General features: G+C 37.2%; 1 protein-coding gene across 1 annotated transcript; it reads left to right on the top strand.

The window, feature by feature from the left end:
* The first annotated feature begins 1,978 nt into the window (after nt 1-1,978).
* LOC136239240 (neogenin-like) lies at nt 1,979-11,227 on the top strand. The gene is made up of 12 exons (XM_066029968.1): nt 1,979-2,101; nt 3,073-3,417; nt 3,558-3,842; nt 4,676-4,972; nt 5,284-5,583; nt 6,050-6,346; nt 7,550-7,858; nt 8,205-8,228; nt 9,293-9,418; nt 9,876-9,915; nt 10,683-10,728; nt 10,786-11,227. Exons 1-12 carry the CDS (start codon nt 2,041-2,043, stop codon nt 10,987-10,989), a joined length of 2,334 nt encoding a protein of 777 aa, XP_065886040.1. The 5' UTR covers nt 1,979-2,040; the 3' UTR covers nt 10,990-11,227.
* The last annotated feature ends 15,440 nt before the right edge of the window (nt 11,228-26,667 follow it).

Raw genomic sequence — 26,667 nt, 5'->3', positions numbered from 1 at the left:
TAAAATGTATTAGAAATGCAATATTATAGAATACTGAAATTGCCAGGTGATAACACTAATATTTTCCTGATTTTCTGATGTTAAATCATGTAGTAATAGATGGCTGATAACTTTTGATGTTACCTAACAGCAGCAGTCTTTTCACTGCTGCACTATATGTTGCCTTAAATTTGCATTCCCATATGTCTGTAATACAATAACCTTATGTCCATCCAAACTTGGTAATGCAATAGCATACAAACTATATTTTATATATTGTAGGAATATACTGCTTCATGGACAACTGCATGGCTTTTAAAAGTAGCACAACATCAATATATATAAATTAAATTATATACATGGTTGATTAATCACCAGCATGTTTAGCTATATAACAATAAACTAACTGTATGGGTGCCTGAAATAGCACAACATCAACTTGTTTCTACAATATCACAAGTGCAGGGTTAGACCCTGGTCAAAGAGGTGCACCTTGCTATTCACTCACTTTAACCTGCCAATTTCTTGTACATAATAATAATAATATAATGCCTAACTGACTACTGTAACTTTATTCTGACAAAATGATTTTGTCACAATTTGATTTTACATACTGAATTACGCACCTGATTTATTGCTGCCATAATTATATGAACGTGCACCTACCTTGAAGCAATGTCCTCTGTTCATGATCATTTGTGATTATACATACACTCATGATTTCAGTAGGACTCGTCAGTTGGTTCATTCATGATCATAATTCATTATGTGCTAATAGCTATATACACATAAATAATAGCTACATATCCTTATAATGGCTGGTATTTAATGGAGCATGAAAGTCATCAGTTTGTAAGACATAGTGTTAAGTAGAAGTACCACACATACTGTCATCAATCATATACTGATGTGAATTTTTATTTTCACAAGTACATTATGTAATGTTATACATGTATAGCTAATTATGATACAATTAATAGTTGTTTCTTTTCAAGAGCTATACAAGCTGCATGAAAGTGGACGACAAGTGATACTATAATATGTACCAATTCTATTAGTTTGTGCAATCACTGCCCATACCATGTACCAACCTAATGTCACTTTCAGCATGTACATACATACAGCTGTATATGAAGTGTTTTTTTTTGTCCAGAATCTTCCCTTCTAAAACTATACAGTATGAAACGCATGCATTTAATTTTAGGTATACGTAAGCCATGATCACTTATTGAGTGAAGGAATCATTAAGTAGGATGCAAAGTTTATTGTAACTCTTCTGATAACTGACCATGTTGTTGGAATGACTTTTCTTCCCTGCCAGAGACAGTTAAGTAGCTATAGCTGGATGGTTCTAACTGCATGCTTAGACAGATTTGATTGGAATTAGTGAAACCCTGTCAATGCTTGGCCACACACTGAAGTACACAGTAGTACACTCACCACTGCTGTTCACACAGCTACAGTAGCTAAATGCTTAGCAGCGGCGGATCTAGAAATTTTCAGAGGGGGTTTCAGATTCCACTCAACTTTAAAAAAAAATTAATTAATTAATAAAAAGGTTATGACCTGTTGTTGAATGCCATAATTGTGATTTCAAAGGAAAAAGTATGAAGATTCGCCAGTAGAAAGTCCTTCAATAACACACTATGTATAACTCGTGGCGATTTTACCACCCACACGACGACTCGTCAGTAATTTGGGGCGCGCTATTTTCAGGGGGTTACCAGTGAAACCGACTCGTCAGTAAATTTGGGGGGCGCTATTTTCAGGGGGGTTACCAGTGAAACCATTGCAACCCCCCTGTATCCGCCACTGCTTAGCTGTCCCTATAGACACATTATCTATTGCTGGATTACTGTGACTGGCCAAATACAGTATTATAAACACTAACAACATTAATTGAGTGTACTTCCATTATCTCAGTCCTTACAAATAATGAAACCTGCCTATACAGAATTACCATATTATCTTTCACGCATGCGTACACAAACACTTGACCGTTAAGAGTTTCAACAGTATCCGCACTAAGTGTGTTTATTGTCGAAACTACTGCTGTGGAAAATGCCGGATCGCCTAACCTTCTTTGTCGTTCTATCGATAGTGCAGATTAGTCTCGTAAAAGGTTAGTATCTCGTATGAATTGCATGACTAACTTACAGCTGACTCCGGGAGGGGTTGAGTGCTCTCAATCAGCTCTTGTGTATATGAATGTATATAACTTCGCCTACTGTACGTCATCTGTGTAGCACTGTGTGTGATTGATTGGTTGATTTTTTTGTTTAATCTGTGTGTCACTAGTTCAGTAGCGGCTAGTTGTGGTTTCTTAGCTAGCTGTAAGAGCGGCAGTATAGCTAACACGCACGATTGTAACTCCTCCTTCCCCTACATAACTTACTGTGTATAAGATATATAGCTAAATACACTGAGTTAGCTACACTTTATTAAACCACGGCCTACTCTACAACATTTACTATTCTGGATATTATGTCACTAATACAGCGGCCAGTAACCTCCTGCCCATCATAGCTATCAAATGTTACAAGAATCTAAAGGAGGGAGTCAATTGAGGATTGGTGGTGACCATAGCTACAAGTTGCATCTCAGCAGTAACAAGTGATCATTATTATTATTATTATTGTTAGCGCTTTACAGTGACCAGCACTGAAGGTCTGACAGCAACATGTGCTACAGCCTTAGGATTACTAACCTAATTTCAAGGACTTAGACCTAGTGACTTGACTTACTGACTGATCAGCTGCTTTATTGCCATCCTCACTGCTGTACCATATCATAAATTGCATCCCATAACTTCGGATGGACACATTAAGTCCTCGAGTAATGAATAGCTAGCTGTTTCATTGAATATGCCATTGTCATAATATACTAACTAATTCTTTATCTGTTAATGGGTGATACTAATCAATATTAGCTTTGTATGTTTTCCCTCTGTGTATATATGTATGAATATTAATTCTCTTATTTTGTCATGAATATATTTATGCCTCATGAATTTCTGATACAGTATATATTCACAGTAGACACAGCCTGCAGATTTTTATCACATGTATCTTTCTCCTGCATTGTGTTATGTAGATTGTAATGCTCAAACAATTACTGTATCTATAACTGGCAATCAGACAGTACTGGAAGGATCCAATGTCACATTTTCATGTACGGTAGTGGAGACATCTAATGGTACCTCAACAAAATTAAGAACAAACTGGTTTATATTATTCCATGATGCACGAACTAATATCCGCTTTCAAGGTGGCATGTACGAGCCTATTGAAACTGACCGGTCACTGTTTCACATCCCAGATACGTTTCCAGGCTTGCAGGAGAGTTTTACATTTGTAAGAATCAGCCGTGAGTTTAATATGGTGGAAGTACAATGCTTCAATGGAGGCTTTACAAACTCTTCGTTCACTGTCTTTTATGGTGAGCGGTGAAGTGTGTATGTAGTTGATGTAATGCATTTATATGAGTTACCAAGGGGCACACTCATATTTACTGTATGTGTACTTCAGTGGTCTTTTTGTATAGTAATGGTAATATACATACATATCCATACATTTCAGAGCCATTCAAATTTGGTGATGATGCTACAGTGTCAAGACCAGAAAGTACAACAGATTTCTTTCCAGTAAACATTACTGAAGTAGGCGACTCGGTGCTGCTAAGCTATGAGTGGACAAGAAATGGAGCTGTGCTGCTATCAAATGGAAGAGTTCAGTACTTGATTAATGGGATCAATTTTACTGACGGTCAAGGAGGAATGTATCGTAATGACTCTGGAGTCTACAAACTAACCATTTCAAATGTTGCTGGATCAGCTGTGACTTATTTAACACTGGATGTTCAATGTGAGTGCATGGTACAGTACTAGGTCATTGTGTAGTTTTCAGTGTGTAAAATGTAAAGCTTAACTTCTCCTTGAATTAAGTGGAATGCTATAAGTCATCTGAGACTGATGCAAGCCACACTTTAACAATCTTTTAACGGGTTCTCTTATGTGAAGAGTTTGTAATAGAATAGCACAGAACTCTTACTACATAAAGTTACATAGTAGGAGTGTTGCTTTACATGTGGGCATATCTATAGAATCAAGGCTGTATATTTGGGTATATCAATAGAAGGCTGTGATGTAAGTACATTTTACACTCCTATATATTCTTCTTGAAAAGTCCTTGCAAATTTTCCATTGAGCTTTAAATTGTGTTGGCATTAGTGCTCATGTTTAGCTCATTTCAGTATAGTTTTCATGGTAACTACACTGTTGATTCAACGTGATAATTGATGGCTGCGCTCATTATTAAGAATCCAATGAACTGCATCTACTTAGAAGGTTTTATAGTTAGTGGATTAACTTATCAAATCATCAATGGTCAAGCTCTAATTTACAAGTACTGACAGGTTCAACAGAACACACTAATGCCTATTAACACTGTTTTGAAAATAAGACAAAATTGGTCTCTTTCTCACAAGCGTTCTGTATTAGTGTGAGAAGCAGATCACTTTCCCTCCCTAATTGGTTTAGATTTGTGGTAGATTAAGCTCCTGTGGCTTATGGCAGACGCTGCCTTCTGTATTCTACCTAAATGGATGGTACATACTCACCAAAGCTTTATCCCAAAATATAAACACAGTTCAAAGTACAAAAAGTTGTGTAAATTCATTATGTGTATTTACCTCTCAGATGCACCAAGTATTTCAGGCAGTGTGATGCAGCAGGAAGTTGCATTACAGATTGGCCTAGATGAGATTATCAAGTGTGGCTTTAATTCCAGTGGTGGGGCATTTCTTAATGGAAACCCATTCCCCAACACTTCCTGGCAGTTCAATAATACTCCAATCACAAACGGGTCTCAATATCACGTTCTTGATACCAGCTTAGTAATTCTGAATGTGGAAAGAAATGATTCAGGGATTTACAATTGTACAGCAGCCAACAGTGTGGGCTCTGATGTCATCAGTTATTCAGTTGTAGTGTTTGGTAAGTCTAGCAATTACCACAGTAGCTAAATAACATTTACCACTAATTATCACTAACTTTATTTTAATTCAATTCTGGTTTATATTAGTAGAGTAACACAAAGGTAAATTAGATGTTAGGTGTGCATATGGCATAGAGTAACCAAGCCCACAATAACATTACTGTATAAAATTGGCTATGATTAGGTTAGGAATGTGGTGACCAGAACTTAAATCAAATAAATTAATTCATGTAAACTTTACTAATGATCGCATGCACACTGTGCTAATCAAGATAATGATGATAAATCATCTTATATTTTTTTATTTTAGATGCTGCTTCTAGTCCACTAAATGTGATGGTTAGTTCTATCACAGACACTACAGCTGTGATTACTTGGGAAGAGCCAATGTTTACTGATGGATTGCCAGTGTATATTTACATTGTACATGATTATACTAATGGAATGAAGCTGGGTAGAACATGGGACAACACTACGTCAATCACTATTAGGAATTTACTGCCAGCAATAAATTACAGAATTGTTGTGTTGGCAGTGACACGTCACCCACTTGGTAGAACTGCCAAAGGGAACACTTCTGATGTTACAACCTTTAACACTACCATGGGTCGTAAGTTGTCATATAGTGGGATTATATTGTAGCTGATTATATAAAATATCTTTTTTGTTTTTAAATGTTTGCATTGCTTAAGTTTCTAACATGCTGCTAACAGTTGTGTATATTTCTGTAAGCATATGCTTAAATTAAATAGACTTATTACCATTACTTAAAACCAAATGCTCTAGGAATTCACAGCTTACTTTGATCAGGTAGTAAACATCACTATGACCGGGCATGTCAATATTGGAGAATGTTGACACAATAAATATAAGAAGTGATGCATTTAACTACCTGAATGGAATGAATATATTATATTAATACATTATTTATGGATTGTATTGATATACAGTAGCTATATGCATATCCATGACCCCGGCTACTGTACCACTGACACAAGTAACAAGCTAGGGTCAACATGCAGTAGTATACATAGTGGAAGTAAGTTAGCGCCTGTACTTACACTTCTCCCCCGTAGGTCCTGTCCTGGATGAGATGGTCACTTATACAGTTGATGATGTCATAACCATTCATTGGTCTGTATTGACTAATGGGGGGAGTCCAATACTTCGATACATTGTGGAGTGGATTGTACCTGGTACCACTACATACGCAATTGCACCAAATGGACGTATTGAAGATAGCAATGTTACATACCTACGGATCAGTTTCAGTGATGTGTTTGCTGGAGAACTGTATCAATATCGTATAGTAGCCATCAATCACTTAGAGAGATCCAGCAGTCATATCTTCACAAGTATTGTTTCATCAAAAGGTAACTATGTATAATTATAATGTACACAAACATATATGGTACATGTACATACCCTCACATGCACACACATGCACACATACACACACACGTGCACACCTATGTGACATTCTGTGTTCAATTTACTCACAAAAAAGAACATGAAGTTGCATTGCATCAGTTCAAACAAGCCATGTAATATATACTTTGTTTATAATGTTTACCAAAGTATCAAGTAACTATGTAATGTGTTCCATTACATGTACAGTATTGTTATCCTTATATCAAGTGCATTATATGACATGCATCAGTAGGTAATGAACAACAAATCCTAGACAGTTGAAATTTGGAACTTCCTTTGAACTCAATATTTCATCCTAAGCTTATATGTATGTGTAAACAACATTGTTTCTCATCAGCAAAATGTTTTATCATGATTGCCCTCCCACATTGTACTAACATAGGAAAGTGACATCATCAACAGTTTCTTATTAGTATTTCTTGTGAAGCCTGAAATCTGAAATCATTTAGTGATTCTGTTGTCACCAACCCAATATGATTTTGGTAGTGATTGAACTCAATACCATTATGGCGTATAGAGAATGGTATACAGTTAAGGAAATTGATGGGTGATAAGATGAGTGGCTCACCAAACATTTATGATTTCAGTGGTTGTGTTTCTGTGTATGTTGATATAAACAGATGTCACAAAACTGACCCACACACACACACACTGGCTATAATACTGATGTACTGTAACCAACTACGCTTCACACTTTAAATGACTTGATGTCTTTCCATTGGTCATGCCATGATATTTTGCTTTATCGGTTTGTGTACATGACAAGTATAAACCATTAGCTATACAACAACAATCACATCTACTACTAATTTTTAAGCATGACAATAATACCAAGTGTCCACTTTTAACAACACAGCCATAGTGGTGAGCTGTTTCGAATTCTGTATAAACTCAGCCATCTATGAAGTACAATAAGTGGCCTTAATCAAGGTGTTGTTCCATTATAAAGTGCAGGACTTGCTCAGTGTAGCTAAATAAAGCCTTGTTAATATGATACCTAATGGTACTTTGGGATACACATGTTATACAATACATACTGTAATATATTCAATTTTTCATGAGAAGATAACTTAAAAGTCAATCACTCATATGACATGTTGAGGTACGTTGTAATAAAATTAATACCACCCATGTATAATCTGTAGGGCTACCAGCCAGTCCCAGTAAACCTCAGGTCAGTACTGATATAGAGGGAGTGGTCAATGTCTCAACAAGAACTGATGTAGCTGGTGTAGACAGTACAAACACAACACTGATATTTGAAATTGATGCACAGAGTTCATTTGAAACAATGACAAGAAACTTTACTGTTGTCATGTACAGAATTTCAAGTGAAGTGAGGTTTGCTTTCTCGGGGTTAAGGGCAGGACGCAGTTACACATTTAGATGTCGAGTGTTTAATATTTATGGAGCATCAGATTATTCCATAAACTCCACTCAAATTACTGTTAGCGGTAAGTGAATATTTTCATTATGTATGTGTATGTTTATATGTGTACACATGTCTGTTTGTATGTATGTACATTATTTTCAATTTTTGTGATAAACTACTTGTGAAGAATGTTTTTGTGAGGTTTATACTGAATGAAAGTTAGTTTACAACAACAGAAAAAAAGGCAAATTATGGTATGATATACTTTGGCATGTACTGTATATTATAGACAAGTATATATATACACACAGAGTGTATAATACACTGTATGTGTACATACACAAATGTACATACACTAGTGTACTAGTGCATTGATCTGTACTATTGTTGGTGTACTGTAGAATATTACTGTATTTATCTTTTTTTAGGAGTGACAGTATCAACTACAAATGGTAAGCACATAAGTGTACATTTTCTGTACAAAGGAAATTATCAGTGTAATTGGTGCTGCCAGTGTACACTAGTGCAGTATAACACAGTTATGACCAGACCTTTTTACAACAAGCATAGTTATATAAACTCATCAAAGAGTGAGCAAGCATAAAAGGATTTGTGGCACAAAACTATTATAGTTCAGTTTTGGCATGGTCGCACCACTTATCACCTTCTCCTTAAGAACTAGTTTTTCCGTAATGGTTTCTTAAGCACCAGCTTGATATGATGCCTAACACCAGTAATGCCAGATTTTAGGCTATTCTGGTCTACGTCAAAGTTGATAAGTTTAAAGATTCGTATTTCAAAGAAGCTATATAATTATAAAAATGAAAGCAAATACGTAGTTGAGTAGTAGCAGTAACATTGCAGTAGCAGTCGGTTACGTTTACACTTTCCTGAAAACTTAGTATTCTGTTGTATGTGACTTACAGCACTGTAGTATTGAGAAATGCCAGTTTTAAGTGGTTAGTGCATTGTAGCTGGCCAATGGTTGAAAGCTACTTTTAACCATTTCCTTACCTTCCAGAGTATTCACTATAGTTAAACGTACTCAGTAGCTAAGTTATTGGGGGTGGAGGGAAGGGCAAGAGATTGTTTAAAATGAAAAGGGGAATAGTTACATAGATTAATTAGGCCAAAGCATAGGCCATTCAGGTCTCAAAATTAGCTAAAATGAAAGGAAATTTACAAACAAAACTAGGTTTTTATTCAAAACCATGAAACTGTGCAACCACATTCAGCCATCCCTACAGGTTGGCCAGAACTCAATTATGGCCCCAAACTGTTTTCGTACTGCTCACCACTGAGTTTGGATAAAGCAACCATCACAAGCAGACCACTCAAGCCCTGAGTGTGAAACTTGATCATTTACTCAATCTCTTGGTGAAAAATCAAACCTGCTGTCATGAGCGATAATACCGATTTTCCCAAATCCAGTCACATATCCCTAGTGTCTTCTTTTAATTGGCTGGCTACAGTTATTGTTCACATCGTTTACTATTATATGTGTGTTATTGTATAGACGACAATAGTGACAGTGACACTGCAGCCATCATTGGTGGAATTGTGGGAGGAGCCATACTGTTAGTTCTTGTTCTACTGATTCTCTTCATCATTACATATGTCCTACTGCAACACAAAAACCATGGTGAGCATGTGTGTACATAAAACTTACTTCATCTTTGTAACTTTCACCATGGTGGTGGAACAGACATGTCCACTACTAAGCAAACCAGATAATGGCAAATGTGGCAATAAATGTACCAATGACCACTGAAACAGCTCACCATTTTACCCTTATAGCACATAGTAGGTAAACCATCCATGTACACTTTATGAAAACATGCTCTCTATCCAATCATACGTATATAGTTTCATGTAGCATTTCTGTTGTTCTCAACATAAGTGTGTTTGTAGATTGTCTGTGCACACCTGTAGATAATAGTGCTCACGTGATAACCTGTTTGACAAAACAGTTAAGTGCTCCACACTTTTATATTACCGATAACTATTTATCATCCAAAATCAAATGATACATGTTTTCTTGTACAGTGTATAAAGTGTTATCTAAGCATTTTGATTGTCTATTCATTGTTTCATTGCAGTGACAGCTTCATATTCAGTGAATGGTGATGAGTCTGAAAAGTAAGTACTGTCATGTGTGTAGTGTACAGCAATGGTGGATCAAGCATGGGGGTTGGGCAACAAAAATGAGTTCCCACTATTCTTACATTTTCTGAATTTCCACAGTAACAAACATCATGTGGTTATGCTAATTTCAATGAAACAATATTAATTTTGTATTGGATAAGAAAGAATCCTCCTCACGACTATCTCCGGCTTAACCAGACAATAATTTTGTTAACTCAAGATACTCTAATTGAACAGTCAATACCTCTAATAGTACAGTCATTGCAATAGCATATGTTTGAATTTGATTCTCAAGTTAATGCTGATAATTATACATAGGTCACTAAGATGTTAACATCCAAACATGTAGGGTGACCGAGCCTGTACAAAAAGGACCCATTGCATTACAGTCATATCTCAATACTGGGCTGCATTCAGTAACTTCAATATAAAGCCAATTATAATATTATAAAGTCAATCAAATGTTTAATATTCTGCAAGGTGGCATAAAAGATATACACCATATAAATGTGAAAAGATAGGCAAATTTTATGTGCCTCAGACCCAACATTGTTTACACATTAACATCATACTTTTCTTCCTTAACATCTGCATCTTTGGCTTGAGTATTTGCCTCTCCTTATCTATTCCTGTGTCTGAACTATAGTGTAGCATACACGTGTGTACAGAAGTGTGAATGTGTAATAGTTTACTGTGGTGTAGATACGTATATGTATATTCTGTGTATAGTAGATGTAAAAAATATTTTACCATTAATTTAGAGAACCTACATTTAGCATACAAGTTGACTCTGAAAGCAATCCACAGGTAAGAATTAATGTAGTGTATTCTACTTGCAGTGTTAATGTTGTTGCTACAATTTAGTATAACAAAGTTGAACTTAAAAATCCTTCCATGGAAAAATTTGACATCACCAAGTCATTTTCAATCAACGATAACTCATACGAACAGGAACATGAACCAATTGAATTCCACATTGCTATTGACAAGAAAGGCCGCTACCGCCCTGACAGTCTTGAAGACTTGGTTTCTCCTCCACGATCAGCCGGTTCAAGTACTTTAGTTTAACTTCTCATATATTTGTATGTATCATAATATTGTGCACATGAAATGAATTAACATGTACACATGCACAACAGCTCTGTACCAAGTACCATATTTCTTTTTGTATAATAATAAACGTATTGTGTTTGTATTGTGTATTTGCTAGATGATGCCATTTTCTATGATAATGATTTTCAGATACATTTATAATGGTTTTATCTGTTGTGGTGTTTCTGTTGAGATTATTGTGATTTGAACATTACTGATATGACAGGTTCAAGAGGAGGGCAATATACATTAGCTATATCAGAGCAGCAATAGTAGTACAGTGGAACCTCAGTTATGCAGACCCGGATTCTCAGTTATCCGAACTACGGGATGACTGCTCTATTAGAGTAGTGACTGTTCTATTAGGGTAGTTGATAATATTAAAATGTTTGAAAATGTTCTTTATGCTATTTTAAAGTTATTTATAGATATTTTCAGAGATATGGACTTTTCAGATGGACCACTCCTGGTCTCAAGGGGTTTGGATAACTGAGGTTCCACTGTAGTTTAGATTATCTATGATAGAGATGCAGCGGTTATGCTTTCCTATTCCCACACATACCTATTTTGAAAAAAATAGCTTTAACAATAGGAAAATCTGCAATAAATGCAAATTTGCACAACTCCTTATAAACCAGATTCTCTAATAGAGCAGTCGGAAATTCTAGTAGTCAACACACTACTCTAATGAAGTACTGTAGTCATTTCATATTTTCATTTCATTTAGGAGGATTGAATGTGGTAAATTTACAAGGATGATTAATTTTGATCTATTTAATGCCATGATCAGCCATTCGCCCATTCACATAGAATAGTTGTGAACAAAAATTAAACACTCTAATATAGCAGCTAGTTAAAGAATACAAATTTAAAGTACAGTATTCGTCACCAAATTTGACAAAACAAAGCTTCCACACACATCCATTGTTATGAATTTGAAGCACTATAACTCAATGTAGGAGTATGCTATTAGTTTCAAATTTTGACCTGGTGTTTTACAATGCTATGGAAGAATTGTGTGAAAGTTTTAGGTCAATAGCTTTCTGAGTAGTTCAATTACAATCAGGAAATCAGATGTGTATGGAAGCCTTATTTTGTCAAATTTAGTCACATTTGAAGCTGAAACATCAATGTAAATCATCTAGCACAGCAACAATTTTGGCCAAAGAAGGTAGCATTACTAGCATAGCTTTTAGAATAGAGTCTAATGAGCATTTCTCAAAAGCATAAAACAATGTTCAAAAGCATATAGTAATTATTGCTCAAATTCATGAGCATAATAGTCTCATGTATATTCATTGCCAGAGGATGTGTGCCATAACTGGCTGCTGTGAAAACTTTAATTTAATGCAATAATTATTATATGGCTTCATATATGGCCTAACAAGCCTAAAATTGCCCATGCACTCTTACTTGCTGTATCACTGTTTCTATTATATTTCATGTCAAAGGTAGGAAAATTAGCACATCACTGGGCAACCACATCAATTTTATGCATCAATTACCACACCACACATCATTCATTCAGCAACTGACACGTCGCAACACTAGCAGCTATTACCTGGGCATACCAATCAGTTCCAGTCAGCATTATGAAGTATGGCTTCACCACTGGGCTTCACTGGGATAGAAGACAAAGTTGTAATAACAATGGCATCAATTAGATAACAGACAGTGTCACAGCAGTGTAGCTTTCCAACATACCTCAATACCAGTTTCAATTTTTTCTCCCCTGGATTTTCATCATACGTAGTTTATACCATACTATTGTGGACTGCTGCTATCTAATTCACACATAATAGCTAATCTATCACTTCACAAAAAATTACCCAGGTGCATATAGCCATGAAAGCTTTAAAACATTATTGTCACATGACATGTTGTGAATTTAGAATGTTTTGCGTAATACTTGACTACTTAGCAAATGCATGTAAACATTATCATATAATATGTTATTACTTGTAGAATTTATATTTTAATGTTGCTCTGTTAGAGCAGTTAAGAGGATATAACTTGTCTACAAATTCTGATGTGGCATGTCAATGTTTTAGTTATTTATACACCATGTACACTCAACTCTTAGGGAGTTATGATTATGCTCAGCAGGTATAATTGGAATCAAGAATAGTGCTGGCATTTGAAATCTCAAGACAAAGAGTGTACTTTGATAGAACAGTGAAAAATTTTAATAGAGCATGCAGTCACATTAAGATTGCACTTTAATACTCTAATCATATACTACTCTAATAAAACAGTCACATAGAAATGAAGTAGCAACCAGCAAAAGAATAGAAAGATATTTGAAGCAGAAACATCAATGTAAATAGTCTAATACAGCAATCACACCTAAGATGGTGGGAATGATGGGCAGTACAAAAAACATACAGAGCAATTGATCAAATACTCTAATAGAACAGTCACCACATTTAACACTTAAGAATCCGCCACAGAGTTTGAAAACTTTCATCTGCAGCACCATCCCATAGGTACACTTAGCTATATACTCTGTGAATGCTATTCCCCTAGGGACCTGTGAGCAGGCTTAAAGCCTGTGAATACAGACAGGGAGTCAGAAACAGCTGCAGGTAGCTGAAACATTAAGAATGCAGAAATAAATCCCTGACCCTGTGGTGACTTGATCCCCTGGAACATGTAGTCTAGGCATGTGCCAGAGGAGCCACAACAGCTGGGATCTGAGATCTTCTCTGCATTCAACCTGTACTTAAACATTGACTTCTCGCCAGCAAATGGTTTTATTCTGTGAATGTTATCCCACTAGGGACCTGTGAGAAGGCTATATAGCCTGCTAGATTTTTTTTAGCAAATTAAAAGTAGTGCACATAATCTCCTTAGTAAGACAACAGTGATAAAAGGAATTAGTGACAATAATCTATAGGGCAAGTGCAAGGTATACATAATGAAGCATTATGATTGGTGACTTAAGAGATGAGCACATTGACTTAAAGCAATGCTGAATCTGAGCAAGGTGTTATATATACCCTAATCTTACAACAAATGGTAATTAGAGTAGCCAAGGTTAAGTATTTGTCAGGACACGATCATATGTTCTGGCAATCATAGCTGTAGTGTTACATAATTATTATGTTACATAAAGATTGAAACTGATTGAATGTACGCCATGTACAATTACATTGTCCCTCCCTAATTACACTCATGCATCCAATGACATGATGACCTATTACATAATGTACTATAATTACAAAATCATACCACAGAGTCTTTCCCCTTTACAGGAGATCTAGATTATGCCACGATATTAACCCATTGGGAGAATTTGTTACTCTCATACTTCTGCGAACTGGCAGTTCAGTTCAGTAGTCATATTCTCATCCTCAATTATTCTTGTGGAGTCATTACTGGGAGCAACTTGTTCCCCAGCATTTGCAGTAACATTAGATTCTGGTAACCAAACTAACTGTTCTGTCCTGAGAGGTGGCAGATCCCTGGTTTATTGTCTTCGATAATATAATATGTGACCGGATTTGCAAAAAGGTACCTTTTTCACACACAAAATTTGACCCATTTTGTGAACTTTAAAGCTTCATAACTTTCTGATCATGGCATAGAATTGCTTGAACGTTTCAGTACATGTAGCTACAGTATTTGGCTACATTTTGATACTACGAGCAAGTTAATCAGTATAAGGAGTCAAGTGTTACATCATTTTGTTTGCTGGTATGTCAAATGTGTGGAAAAGGTACCTTTTCGCAAATCCGGTTGCATATTATCTTGATCTCGTTCTTCCACTACATTCAAGCTATATAGTAACCTTGGACTTTCTCTGCTTTTGTGTTGTTGGGACTGTTGTAAGGAGAGCCCTCCTAGAAGCTGTGAAGGGCTATATCCAATCTCAAGAGGAGTATGATAAGGATTTCATTCCTTCTTTAGTCATTTCTTAATTGTACCAACAGCACATTCAGCCTCACCATTACTTTAGGGAAATTATATTGACTGCTGGTGACATGCTAGTGACGTGCCTTTCTCAGAACTGAGAACCAATGCCTGAGTACACGCATCTCAGGAATACCATGCATGTCAAGCATTAGAGTGAAGAATTGATGTCATCTGCTATTAAGTTTAGAAATGAACATTTTAAAGTTGTGCACTATCAAAAGGTAACGATGATTCTTCCATTCAAATCAATCAGTGGGAGATCAGGTAAGGAAAAGGACAACATAGGTTCTGCACTCTGAGACTGGTTTTTGCAATATTCTTCAGTTCTCAACATTCACATTGTCTACATGCACCTCACATGACCTGTTACATAATGTACCATAATTACAAAATCACTACTGTGTCTATCATTACAGCAGCTAGGATTCACTGCTATGCATTAAACATTAACCACATGAATGTTAAATCGGGTCGTAACTAAAAAGGGTCCAATGAAAAGATAAAGGCATGAAACCTGTTTTGGAGAATGGGGTGAAATGGATGTACAAAATTGGCATCAAACAACATTATACACCAAAGTTTCATGTTCATCTTTGAATAAATTAGTAAGAGTGTATCATAATGAGATTTCCAGTGCAACATTATGTGCAGTTTGCATGTTGCCAGAGCCTACATGTCAACCTTGTCTAAACTCCATCTTCAGCAGTGCAGTCCTTACCAAAGCAGTAGATTAGACTGTAATAACTTATCCAAATTATAGCTATCGCAAGCAATAAGATTGGCTTGAAAATATTGTACCATATCTTGCCAGACAGCCATATATGCATAGTGTTTTGTCAATCTTTTGTTGTTGCTATTAGCAATGTAAATGACATCAATTGCCAGTGTTAGTGTATGACATGTCAAACTTTGTATTGGTGTCAAAAGTTTTGTTGCTATAGCAATGTATGAAATGTCAAACTTTCATTGTTATTGCAATATCAATTGCAACTTTCAAATGCTATGAAATCATTTTGTATTCCCATGTTCATACCCCTAGCTAACTTCAGCTAATTATTAAATCACGCAATCAACAGTATTAATTGCACTCATTGTGGTACTACATCTACTATACATATTTTAAAAATCATTTTAATGAAGTTTATAAATTTTATATATACTCAATTTGAGTTCTGTATTTTAAAACAAATGAAGTATACATGAGTTCTGCACTTTACAAGTGTACATTACAAGTGCACATAAGTTTACAACAGATAAACAAGTGTATATATACAGAGTTCTGTACTTTATAGTATACAGTTAAGTAATAATGTTGGAAATCAGTATGTTGATCAGATGTGGATCAAAGGCAGGCACTCCCATCCATCAATCATAATTGTTACGATCTATTGTAATAAAGAAAACAGGTATAAACTGAACGTGGGGATTAATAGCTATGTACCTGACTTTGTAGATGTTGTCTGGAACATTTCTCTTTCATATTGTTAAGTCTGTTTGACACTTCTACCATAGTAGGCCTCTGTGTTAGATCATCAGCAAAGCACTCTTCTGCTGGTGGCTTCATACTGTAGATTCTCCACTCATCTTATTGCAGTACTGCTGATGTTGTTTGATCTCACTGAAGATGTTAGCCTCCAAGACTATTACTGGTGCAGGCCAGTCGCCCATAACCATGTGAAGAATTACTCCACCAAAACTGAAGACATCATAATTATGCTGGTTTGTATTATGGTGTCTTACTGAACAAGACTTCTGGTGGTATGAACTCTAATGATCCTGTGGGCTTTGATTTGTATTCCTCAAACTTCTTTTTCCTTGCTGGAAATACTACTGGCATTGTCATCCAGTCACTAATTTTAGCCACCACAGAATTTCTTGCAGTTTTCACTAGAATATTGTGAGGTGCAAGATCTCGGTGTATCAACAGGGGGTCCAAGCCATGCAGGTAGCACATACCCTGTGACACATCATGGAGAATCAATAGCAAGTTATGTAGAGAAACGGGCAAATTGTTCTCTACATACCCACTGAGGCTGCTATCCATTTTTTCCATCACCAGTTGCCGAATGTCAACTCTTTACTTTGAACGATAAAAGACTCCAATAAACTGCACAGCATTTGGATGGTGAGTCGAACTTATTTAATAAATAAAACAGTGAAGTATATAGTATGAACAGTTACTGTACAGGAACACTCAATGTAATATTAATCAACATATTAAATACTGAAGTACTAGCTAGCTACCTTATGATATTCAATAATTTCTTTATCATAGCTACCTATGAATCAAGCATTCGATGATGAACTCTGCTTTCAGTTGTGTAGCATCTTCCGGATCTGTTTCTTGTAGTACATTGAACTGAATTTGAAGTTGGTTAGCAGCATACAGTACTCCCATTTTATACACTCTCCCATAAACTCCTTTTCCTTGTTCTACACCAATTGGTGTGATGGCTCCTCAAAGTTCAAACCTTATTACTACCAAAATTTCTAGTTGAGTAGTAAATGAATCAAATTTAAACATAAGACTTTACAATGACTGTACTATTAGGGCTATTGACTGCTCTGTTAGATTGGTTATGGTTTAGAATGCTAGGGATGTTGCATTGGGAGGACAGTCCCATACCATTTGTACTCTGCAGGGGCGGATCTAGGATTTATAAAAGGGGGGGGGCTAATTCAAGGTACTAATCTCTTGGGTAGAGGTGTGCAAAGCACACTTCCCAGCATGCTTTGCATGCTGGAAATAGGGGGATCTGGGGGCATGACCCCCCAGGAAAATTTTGAAATATAGATGCAAAAATACTGCAATTTGGAGACATTTCCACATAAAATTCATAATATTTTCTGCCTGTAGATATTTTATATGCTGCCTTTAGATTACTAAGGTATGGCTCTCTGAAGCACTTTGTTAATGGAAAAGTTTGGGTAGGTACAGACAACCAAGTACACGATGCACCCTCTCACAATTGCACAACACTGAATAGGTGCATGTTAGAATAAGAATGTTGAAAGTGGAAAATTTTGAAATTTGAACAATACAAGATTGAATCTGAGAGCATTTTCAATGGAAATTGTCTACCTGGATTAAATATTGCCATACATATTAACTACACAAGTAGATGAATGAAGCACTTTAAACAGACCAATGCACTTCATTGTATGTATAGGTGCAGGTAGATTTGGAAAAATTCCATAACAGAACCAACTATAATTATGCTTCCAGTGAATGTTCTATTAGAGTAGTTAGCTGACTGCTCTATTAGAGTATCTCGATCTTGTACACCTCCAATGCTGATCCGGGTCCTTGTTGCATAAAATTTAGCATAAATCCACTGATAATACCTTGGAAAGATGTTTATAAGGTGGTTTTATGAGTATTTGTATTATTAGTGATCATCTAATTACGCTAAGACAAAATGTCATTATAATACTCAGTATATTGATCAAGTAAAGCCTAAAAGTGAAGGGGGGGCTTCACTGGATCCGCCCCTGCTCTGTACAAGCTATTTATAGATATATGCAAGTACTTTAACTTGAAGAGGAAGGTTATTTTCCCTATCCCATTGTTAGGATAGGGACAAAACTAATTGGATTGGTTAATCGGATTGGCTGCAGGTCTGAAGCTGCCTAGGTTCAGTCATGGATTTTTTTCTCTTTTCTCCACCTATTCAATCATACTTATAAAACATTTTTTAATAGACTGTAAGGCTGGTGTCCTACAGATCTTCAGCACTTGTGCTGGAAAGCCTTAATGAATATAAATCCTGGATCAGCTGTTAGCCTATATATAGTAAGCCTTGAAACAGTAATCTAACAATTAACTCTTGATGCTAACACTACAGATTAGTAGCTATTAAACTGAAGTGTGACCAGTAAACAACTCTGAGCACCTTGGTTTTAGGGTTTATGGAATGGTTGTAGAGTTAAGAATGCAGCAATTACCTAATGCAGTGATCCCGATATTTCACACTACTTTTAGGAAAGGTGTAGTACAACCATAAACTACAATGTCTAAATTTTTCCCACCATGTGGTAGGCTGTATGATCTTTTGTCTAGAGCACTGTAAGAGTTGTTTTTATGGAAAGAGCTACAGGCATGCACTTTAATGACAGCCAAAACACCACAGTTGACTTATTTTGTACACCTTATATATTATCTAATCCAAAACAGCCTAGCTGTAAAAAAAAGAGTGCGGCCCCCAAAAAAGCTATGGTGAAAAAAGATGTGAAATCCAAGGTGGCGGCCAAGAAATGGCTGCGATGATAGGTTAATGGTAAAAATTTTAATAACAACAATTCAGGCAAATTTTGGTGCCGCTTGGTATTGGCACAAAATTCACCTGAATTGTCGTTATTAAAATTTTTACCATTAACCTGCCATCACAGCCGCCACCTTGGATTTCACATCTTTTTCACCATAGTCTTTTTGGGGGCCGCACTCTTTTTTTTACAGCTAGGCTGTTTTGGATTAGATTTCACTTCTTTTTGTATTTGTATGGCCGGCTTTGAGGTTTTTTTAACCTACCTTTTTTTCTTTACCACAGGTAGAAGAAAAAGATGAAACAAATGTTGGATACTTTAAATATTTCTGATTTTATCAGTAAATGTACATAACTCTCCATGGTGATTTCTTTGTAACTGAACACTCTACAAGGTAACTTCTTCTAGCTGATCTCTCTACAGGGTGAATTGTTTGTAGCTGAACGATCTACAAGGTAACTTCTTCTAGCTGATCTCTCTACTACAGGGTGATTTGTTTGTAGCTGAATTCTGTATAGGTGATTTGTTTGCAGCTGAGCTCTTTACAGAATGGTTTCTTTGTAGCTGAACTCTCTACAAGGTAACTTCTTCTAGCTGATCTCTCTACAGGGCAATTTGTTTGTAGCTGAACTCTCACATGATTGTTTCTTTGAAGCTGAACTCTTTACAAGGTAATTTCTTATAGCTGATCTTTCTATAGGGTGATTTGTTTGTAGCTCTCTACAAGGAAACTTCTTCTAGCTGATCTCTCTACAGGGAGATTTGTTTGTAGCTGAACTCTCTACATATGATTTGTTTGCGGCTGAATTCTCTACACGATGGTTCCTTTGTAGCTGAACTCTCTACAAGGTAACTTCTTCTAGCTGATCTCTCTACAGGGCGATTTGTTTGTAGCTGAACTCTCTACATGGTGGTTTCTTTGTAGCTGAACTCTACAAGGTGATTTCTTCTAGCTGAACTATCTCTTTCTGTAGTTGAACTCCTTACAAGGTAACTTCTTCTAGCTGATCTCTCTACAGGGCGATTTGTTTGTAGCTGAACTCTCTACATGGTGGTTTCTTTGTAGCTGAACTCTACAAGGTGATTTCTTTGATTTCTTCTAGCTGAACTATCTCTTTCTGTAGTTGAACTCCTTACAAGGTAACTTCTTCTAGCTGATCTCTCTACAGGCAGGGTGACTGCTCTATTAGGATGACTGCCCTATTAGGATGATTGCTCTATTAGGATGACTGCTCTATTAGAGTATCTCGATCTCGCACTTGCTACACCAAGTTGGATTTCGTGTTATAACTCCGTGGCTTTAAGTCTGATTCTTCTACACCATTGAAGAGCCTTTCTAAGATGATTACTTCATCTGTACAGCGAATTTCAAAGCATTATCCCAAGCGGTTTATCTGGTAGGCGTGGCAAGTAGTCGTTTTTTTATTAGCTAATCTCGATTGTGCAATTGTTACACACTGTTGGTTTTTTCGTTCTATCTTCCTGGTTTTTAGCTCGATTTCTTTCAACCACAAAATGTTTGAGGTTCAATAGTTAACCTATGCACCCACCGATTTTCAGCTTCTTCCCATACGCGGATTACCCCTGTAGGCGTGACAAAATATTGGTGTTATTTTTCGTGAATAATCCCTCATAACTCTTTGCCTGTTTATGGTATTCCAGCCAAAGTTGTTACCGAGATGCGCCTTTATACCCCTCCTTCTGTGTGCCAAATTCATAGCAATCGGATAAGTCGTTCGCGTTTTATAGCAGATTTTGTTTGTAAGTGTGCGAAAAGAGGAAGGAAAATAAGAAGAAAAACGAAGAAACTTAGCCAATTTTTGAAGTCGCATATCTCGGGAACGCGTGAAGCGATTCGCTCAAATTTGGAATGTGGAGTACTGAAGTTGGAGGGAGTGTCCACAGCAAAAATCGTCTTGTTTCACCAAGGCAGCACAGAGCTACGGAGATGCTAACATTGCGCGGTTTTCTTTCTTCTTGTCAATATACTCACGGGTGTTGCGCGCCGGCTTCTTGGGCCGCACGACACACTACCGTGTGTCTTGATGTTGTACTCCTTACTCCAATAAATGCAGAGGGGTGCAGGTAACTAAGCCATACCTATTTGAAAAGTTGTTGCTTGGATTTTTTACAACAATTTAAAGTGGGTCAGTCAGTTGGCAAAAATAATTACAGACATGTTTACGATTTCTGACCACAACCATATATAACACTGTATGGTATTTCTAGAATATACATCAGTAGGTCAGATTAAATAAACATTTATAGAGCTACTGCGAATCAGTTTGTAAAAGAAATACTGTAATTTTATTGCAAGACTTGTAATGGCCCAAAATTCATTTACCTCACTTTACTGCAAAATCACTTGTATCTGCTACTCAGCTACCCTAGAATCTTCATAGGTGATAAATATTTCTAAAAGTAAGCATCTTTTTTTGTTTTGCTGCTGTTACAGCTTACTTCCTTAAAAGTTTGATAGTAAGATTTAACAGTGATGAACAATTGCTTATTAACTAGACTGGAGCTGTAGTTACCATTTCCCAGAGTGGACAATGGACCACCTTTTGGAGTTTGGATTTGTCCCTACATCCACAACCATATATCTGGTACTTCTCTAGATTTACTATCAAACCATATGAAACATAACTTGGCAAAGTTTAATTTCATTTTGCAGTGTGATATCCACTCATGAACTATGGACTCTAATTACAGAAGCAGTAGCAAACAGCAGCAGCAGCAGCAGCAGCAACAGCAACAACAGCTACAGCAGCACCAGCACCAGCAGCAGCAACAGCAGCAGCACCAGCAGCAGCACCAGCAGCAGCAACAGCAGCAGCACCTGCAGCAGCACCAGCAGTAGCAAACAGCAGCAGCAGCACCAGCAGCAACAGCAACAGCAACGGCAACAACAGCAACAGCAGCAACAGCAACGGCAACAGCAGCAGCAGCAACGGCAACAGCAGCAGCAGCAACGGCAACAGCAGCAGCAGCAACGGCAGCAGCAGCAGCAGCAGCAACGGCAGCAGCAGCAGCAGCAGCAGCAGCAGCAGCAGCAGCAGCAGCAGCAGCAGCAGCAGCAGCAGCAGCAGCAGCAGCAGCAGCAGCAGCAGCAGCAGCAGCAGCAGCAGCAGCAGCAGCAGCAGCAGCAGCAGCAGCAGCAGCAGCAGCAGCAGCAGCAGCAGCAGCAGCAGCAGCAGCAGCAGCAGCAGCAGCAGCAGCAGCAGCAGCAGCAGCACCAGCACCAGCACCAGCAGCACCAGCCCAAGTTGAACAAACTGAGTGTTGCATACATGGGTGTTATACAAAGGTCACTATTTTGGACATAAAACAAGCTGTAGGGAGCATCTATGGTCAAGTCAGTGATGGCTCCACCTCTCAAGGTGTAGTAACTATGTAGAAAATTTCATGCTTTTACTGATCACATAGTGCACAATTCACTGAGTATGCTGCTCTACTAATACTATAATTTATTAAAATTAATTAAATATTTTGTTAAAACAAGTAATTTGCTATTGGAACTACTTTCCATACCAAGCAATTGGCAGTTTATTTGCTCTGTAGCCAACTAGCTAGCCATGGTGTCAATGGGGTAAGAAATGGTCTGAACTCTACAGACTGTTAGTTTGCAAATACCAACCTACAGATGGAGATGTTTCTCATGCAAGCATTAGCTGTCCATGATGATGAAAATAGTGGCAGTGATGATAATTATGACAAGGGTCACTAAATGTTGTTGTGGGAATTATATGTAGCTATATATGTGCATTACATGCATACCAGAAAAATTGTAACAAAGCATAAAGTCATAAAACTGCCAAGTATTTTTCACTTGTTTACACATTTCATCTAAATCAATTTTAGTGATTGACAAGCAGGTTGCTGAAAGCCTGTGCAGTACACACATGCAAGTATGTAGATATATTATACAATGTTTATTATGCATGTAGTTAACATATACAATGGGAAAGCTATTATAGTATACTGGTTCATCGTTGCTATCATACCAATATACAATCTATGCACATGTATCTTTCAGGAAATGCATGATAGCTTTTTTTTAAAATTAAATTCTTTTAATTTTACTTATTTATTTTATTAAAGGAAGAAGAACCTGCCCTAGTTGGCACTCCCATCCACCACACTCTACTCTACGCTAAGATGTCAATAAAATGCCCCTCCCCCAGTGCTATAGATCAACTGATGCTGGAACATGACCCTTAAAGGGATGACCAGAGGAGGACTGAGAACCCCTTATGCACATGATGGCATAGTGCAATAAGGAGAAGCTAAGCAGGGGTGGATCTAGAAATTTTTGAAAGGAGGGGCTAAGGGACATATGTAGGTAACTAGCCAGACATTAGAAGATACCAAGCCTTCTCACTAGGCCCTAGTGGTAGGATTTATGTAGTATCCATGGTCAAATTAGCTATTTGGAATAATGACTAACTAGCATGCAAAGCATGCCAGCCTAGGGTAGTCTGGGGGCATGCCCCCCCCTGGAATTTTTGAAAATTTGGCCCTCTAGAGGTGAATCTGAGAGTGTTTTTAGCAGTTTTCAATGGAATTTCAGTTTATCAAAACACATTTACTTTTCCATTAAACCAAGACTGATTGTGATATGCATTGAGTAGCTATCATGCATGCATGACAATCTTATCATTTGTAGCTACCAAGCATTTAGATATAAGATATAGCTATCTATATACCATAATGCATCAGCTCCTCTTCAATAGCCTCAACTGTCTAACTGATAAAAATAATGCTGTTGGATCCCACTGGAAGGAGTAGATTATTTCACACACCATGAAGTTGGAAGAATTGTGGAAAATGCTTACCCCAGCCTCAACATTAACAGATTCAAGGCAGACACTCTTTATGAAACACTAGACCATCATCTTCTTAAGACCATTTGGGATTCATCAACATTGGGTGACTATGACTATAAACTACACAAGTTTGACTGTAGTCTACATGAAGGATGCTGTTTCTAAATACTTCCATGATCAAACAAAGCCAGACAATAGGGGAAGCATTTGTGGGATAATGTGTGGAACATGTATAGCTAAACAGAGGCAGAAACATGTATAGCTAAGTAGTAGTGGTGTTGAACGTCACAATTATTAGTATGTATGCTCCTTAGCCAAGTGACACTTTGTTAGTCTTAACACCAATAAAGTGTATTGAAAAGCAGAAGCAGTGAAGGGTACTAGTAGCTATTAGCTAGTCCACTGGAAAGTGCAACTATATTTGCATTTGTGGGGTTCTGAATTTGTTGTTGTGACAGTCAACTTATTTCTAGATCGGCTGGCTACAAATACCAGTACCATAAACCACAGCATGGAATCATATCAGAAGGTAACTGATACAGGTTTTACATTCATAGACAAAAATGCTTATAAACTTGTAAATACCAAAAGACTACAGTTTGCTAAACGGCTGAGTTGGTAACTACATTACTATACTGAAGCTGATAACTCTAACCAATTAAACCAACTAACACTTTTTGAATCATATAATAAATTCATTTTAAAAATATCAAAACCACACTAATCACCTCTTATAGCTATAGTGGAAAACACTGCTAAATATCTGAATAAAACCCACAATTAAAACTTTTGTAACTAAAGATGCAACCCACAATTGAAACCTTTTCTTGAAGAACTCTTGAGGAAAAGGAAGCTACGTATACTCTCCTGGAACAGAGTTGAACAATAGGTTACACATTTTGTGTTGGTAGTGATGCATAGTTCCTGAAATAAGTCTGCTTTTGATACACATAGAAGACTTAGGGCTTTATTGGCCAAGTACTAACTTAGAAAGGTGAGGGGGGGCTACAGCCCCCTTCCCAAATCCGCCCCTGCCAAGACGGCAGCGAAGCCAGCTCATCACCCTATGTGACCGGATTTCACATAACAAGGCTTCCACACACACAAAATCAAACTTACGTTTTTACCAGAAATGGATTGCTGGCCTAATACACTATCATATTCCACACTGTACTTCCTTCAGGACTGGCAAGTCTGGTTTCTGTGGCAGCTTCTTCCGACCCTGTCAAAGCCACGAGTGGGAGATTGGTGCCATTGAATGGCCATGGCTTTGTGATAATGGTGTGTAGTGAGCTGGGACTTCACAGAGAGCTCGCCAATAGTGTTCTCAGTCAATTTGGAGTGATTTGAGGGCCATGGGGAGCCCAAACTTGGCCTCTGGATTCCAATCGTCTCCTTGCTTCATTTTATACCCCTATGTTGAGCCCACCCACCGCCCCCCACCCTATTACTACCACCTGTGATATTATTACCCGCTCGAGAAAAGCAGGGGCGGATCCAGGGGGGGGGGGGGGGGGGGCTTTGGGGGCTGAAGCATATTTAGGCATTACTTGATCAATATTTATTTATTGATTAGCAAACACCCAACAGGGTTAGTACTAAGTTACAATAAGTGCTAAGTTACAATAGGTGCTAGGTTACAACTAGTGCTAAATTACAGTAAGTGGTAAGTTACAATAAGTGCTAGAATTACAATGAGTACTAAATTACAGTGAGTGCTAAGTTACAATAAATACAATAAGTGCTAAGTTACAGTTATAAAGTAGGAGTAGTTGATTGTTTAAATGTTTCAAGATCAATGGTAGATAGATTTGGGATACATAGATCGTTCCAATGGGGAATAGTTCTGGGTAGGAATGAATAGAGATACGTGTTTACTGAAGATTGTATATGATTAAATTTCTGATCATGATGGGCTCTGGTAACAGTTTGATTTAATGATGGCAGACAGCGATTTGGGACCAATAATAAATGATTAACTATCTTGTACAATAGGATGAGGCGTGCTTGCTTTCTGCGTTCTTGTAAAGATGGCCAATTTAGTTCATTTAACATGTCTGTGATACTGTCACGGTGGTGTCTGTTCCAAGGCTTATTTAAGACGAAACGAGCGGCTCGATGTTGAATCATTTCAAGTTTAGAAATGTCATTTTGGTGGTGTGGGTCCCAGATGGCACAACAATATTCGATAGATGGTAGCAGAAATTGTTTGTAGGCATATTCTTTGAAGTGTTTATGACAGGAATGTAAATTTCGCTTTAGGAAACCAAGTAATCGATTTGCTTTGTTGCATATGTAGTCAATGTGATCGTGCCATGAAAGTTTATTGTTCAAGTAAACTCCAAGATATTTAATCTTTTCTACTGATTTCAAGGGCGCTCCATTCATTTGATATGTAAATGTTTTGGTGGCATGGTGTGTGGTAACTTGTAAGATGTTGCATTTAGATACATTAAAGTCCATCTGCCATTCATTTGCCCATTTTATAAGAGTAGTTAAGTCATCCTGCAGAATCTTCTGATCACTTGGTGAGTGTATAGGCCTATAAATTAAAATGTCATCTGCAAACAGTCGCAACTCACTATGTATGTTTGTAGTTATGTCGTTGATATATATTAGGAAAAGGGCAGGTCCAAGAACTGAGCCTTGG

The sequence above is a fragment of the Dysidea avara genome, chromosome 1 (assembly GCF_963678975.1).
Source record: "Dysidea avara chromosome 1, odDysAvar1.4, whole genome shotgun sequence".
Taxonomy (NCBI): domain Eukaryota; kingdom Metazoa; phylum Porifera; class Demospongiae; order Dictyoceratida; family Dysideidae; genus Dysidea; species Dysidea avara.
This window is presented reverse-complemented; position numbering and strand designations above follow the sequence as displayed.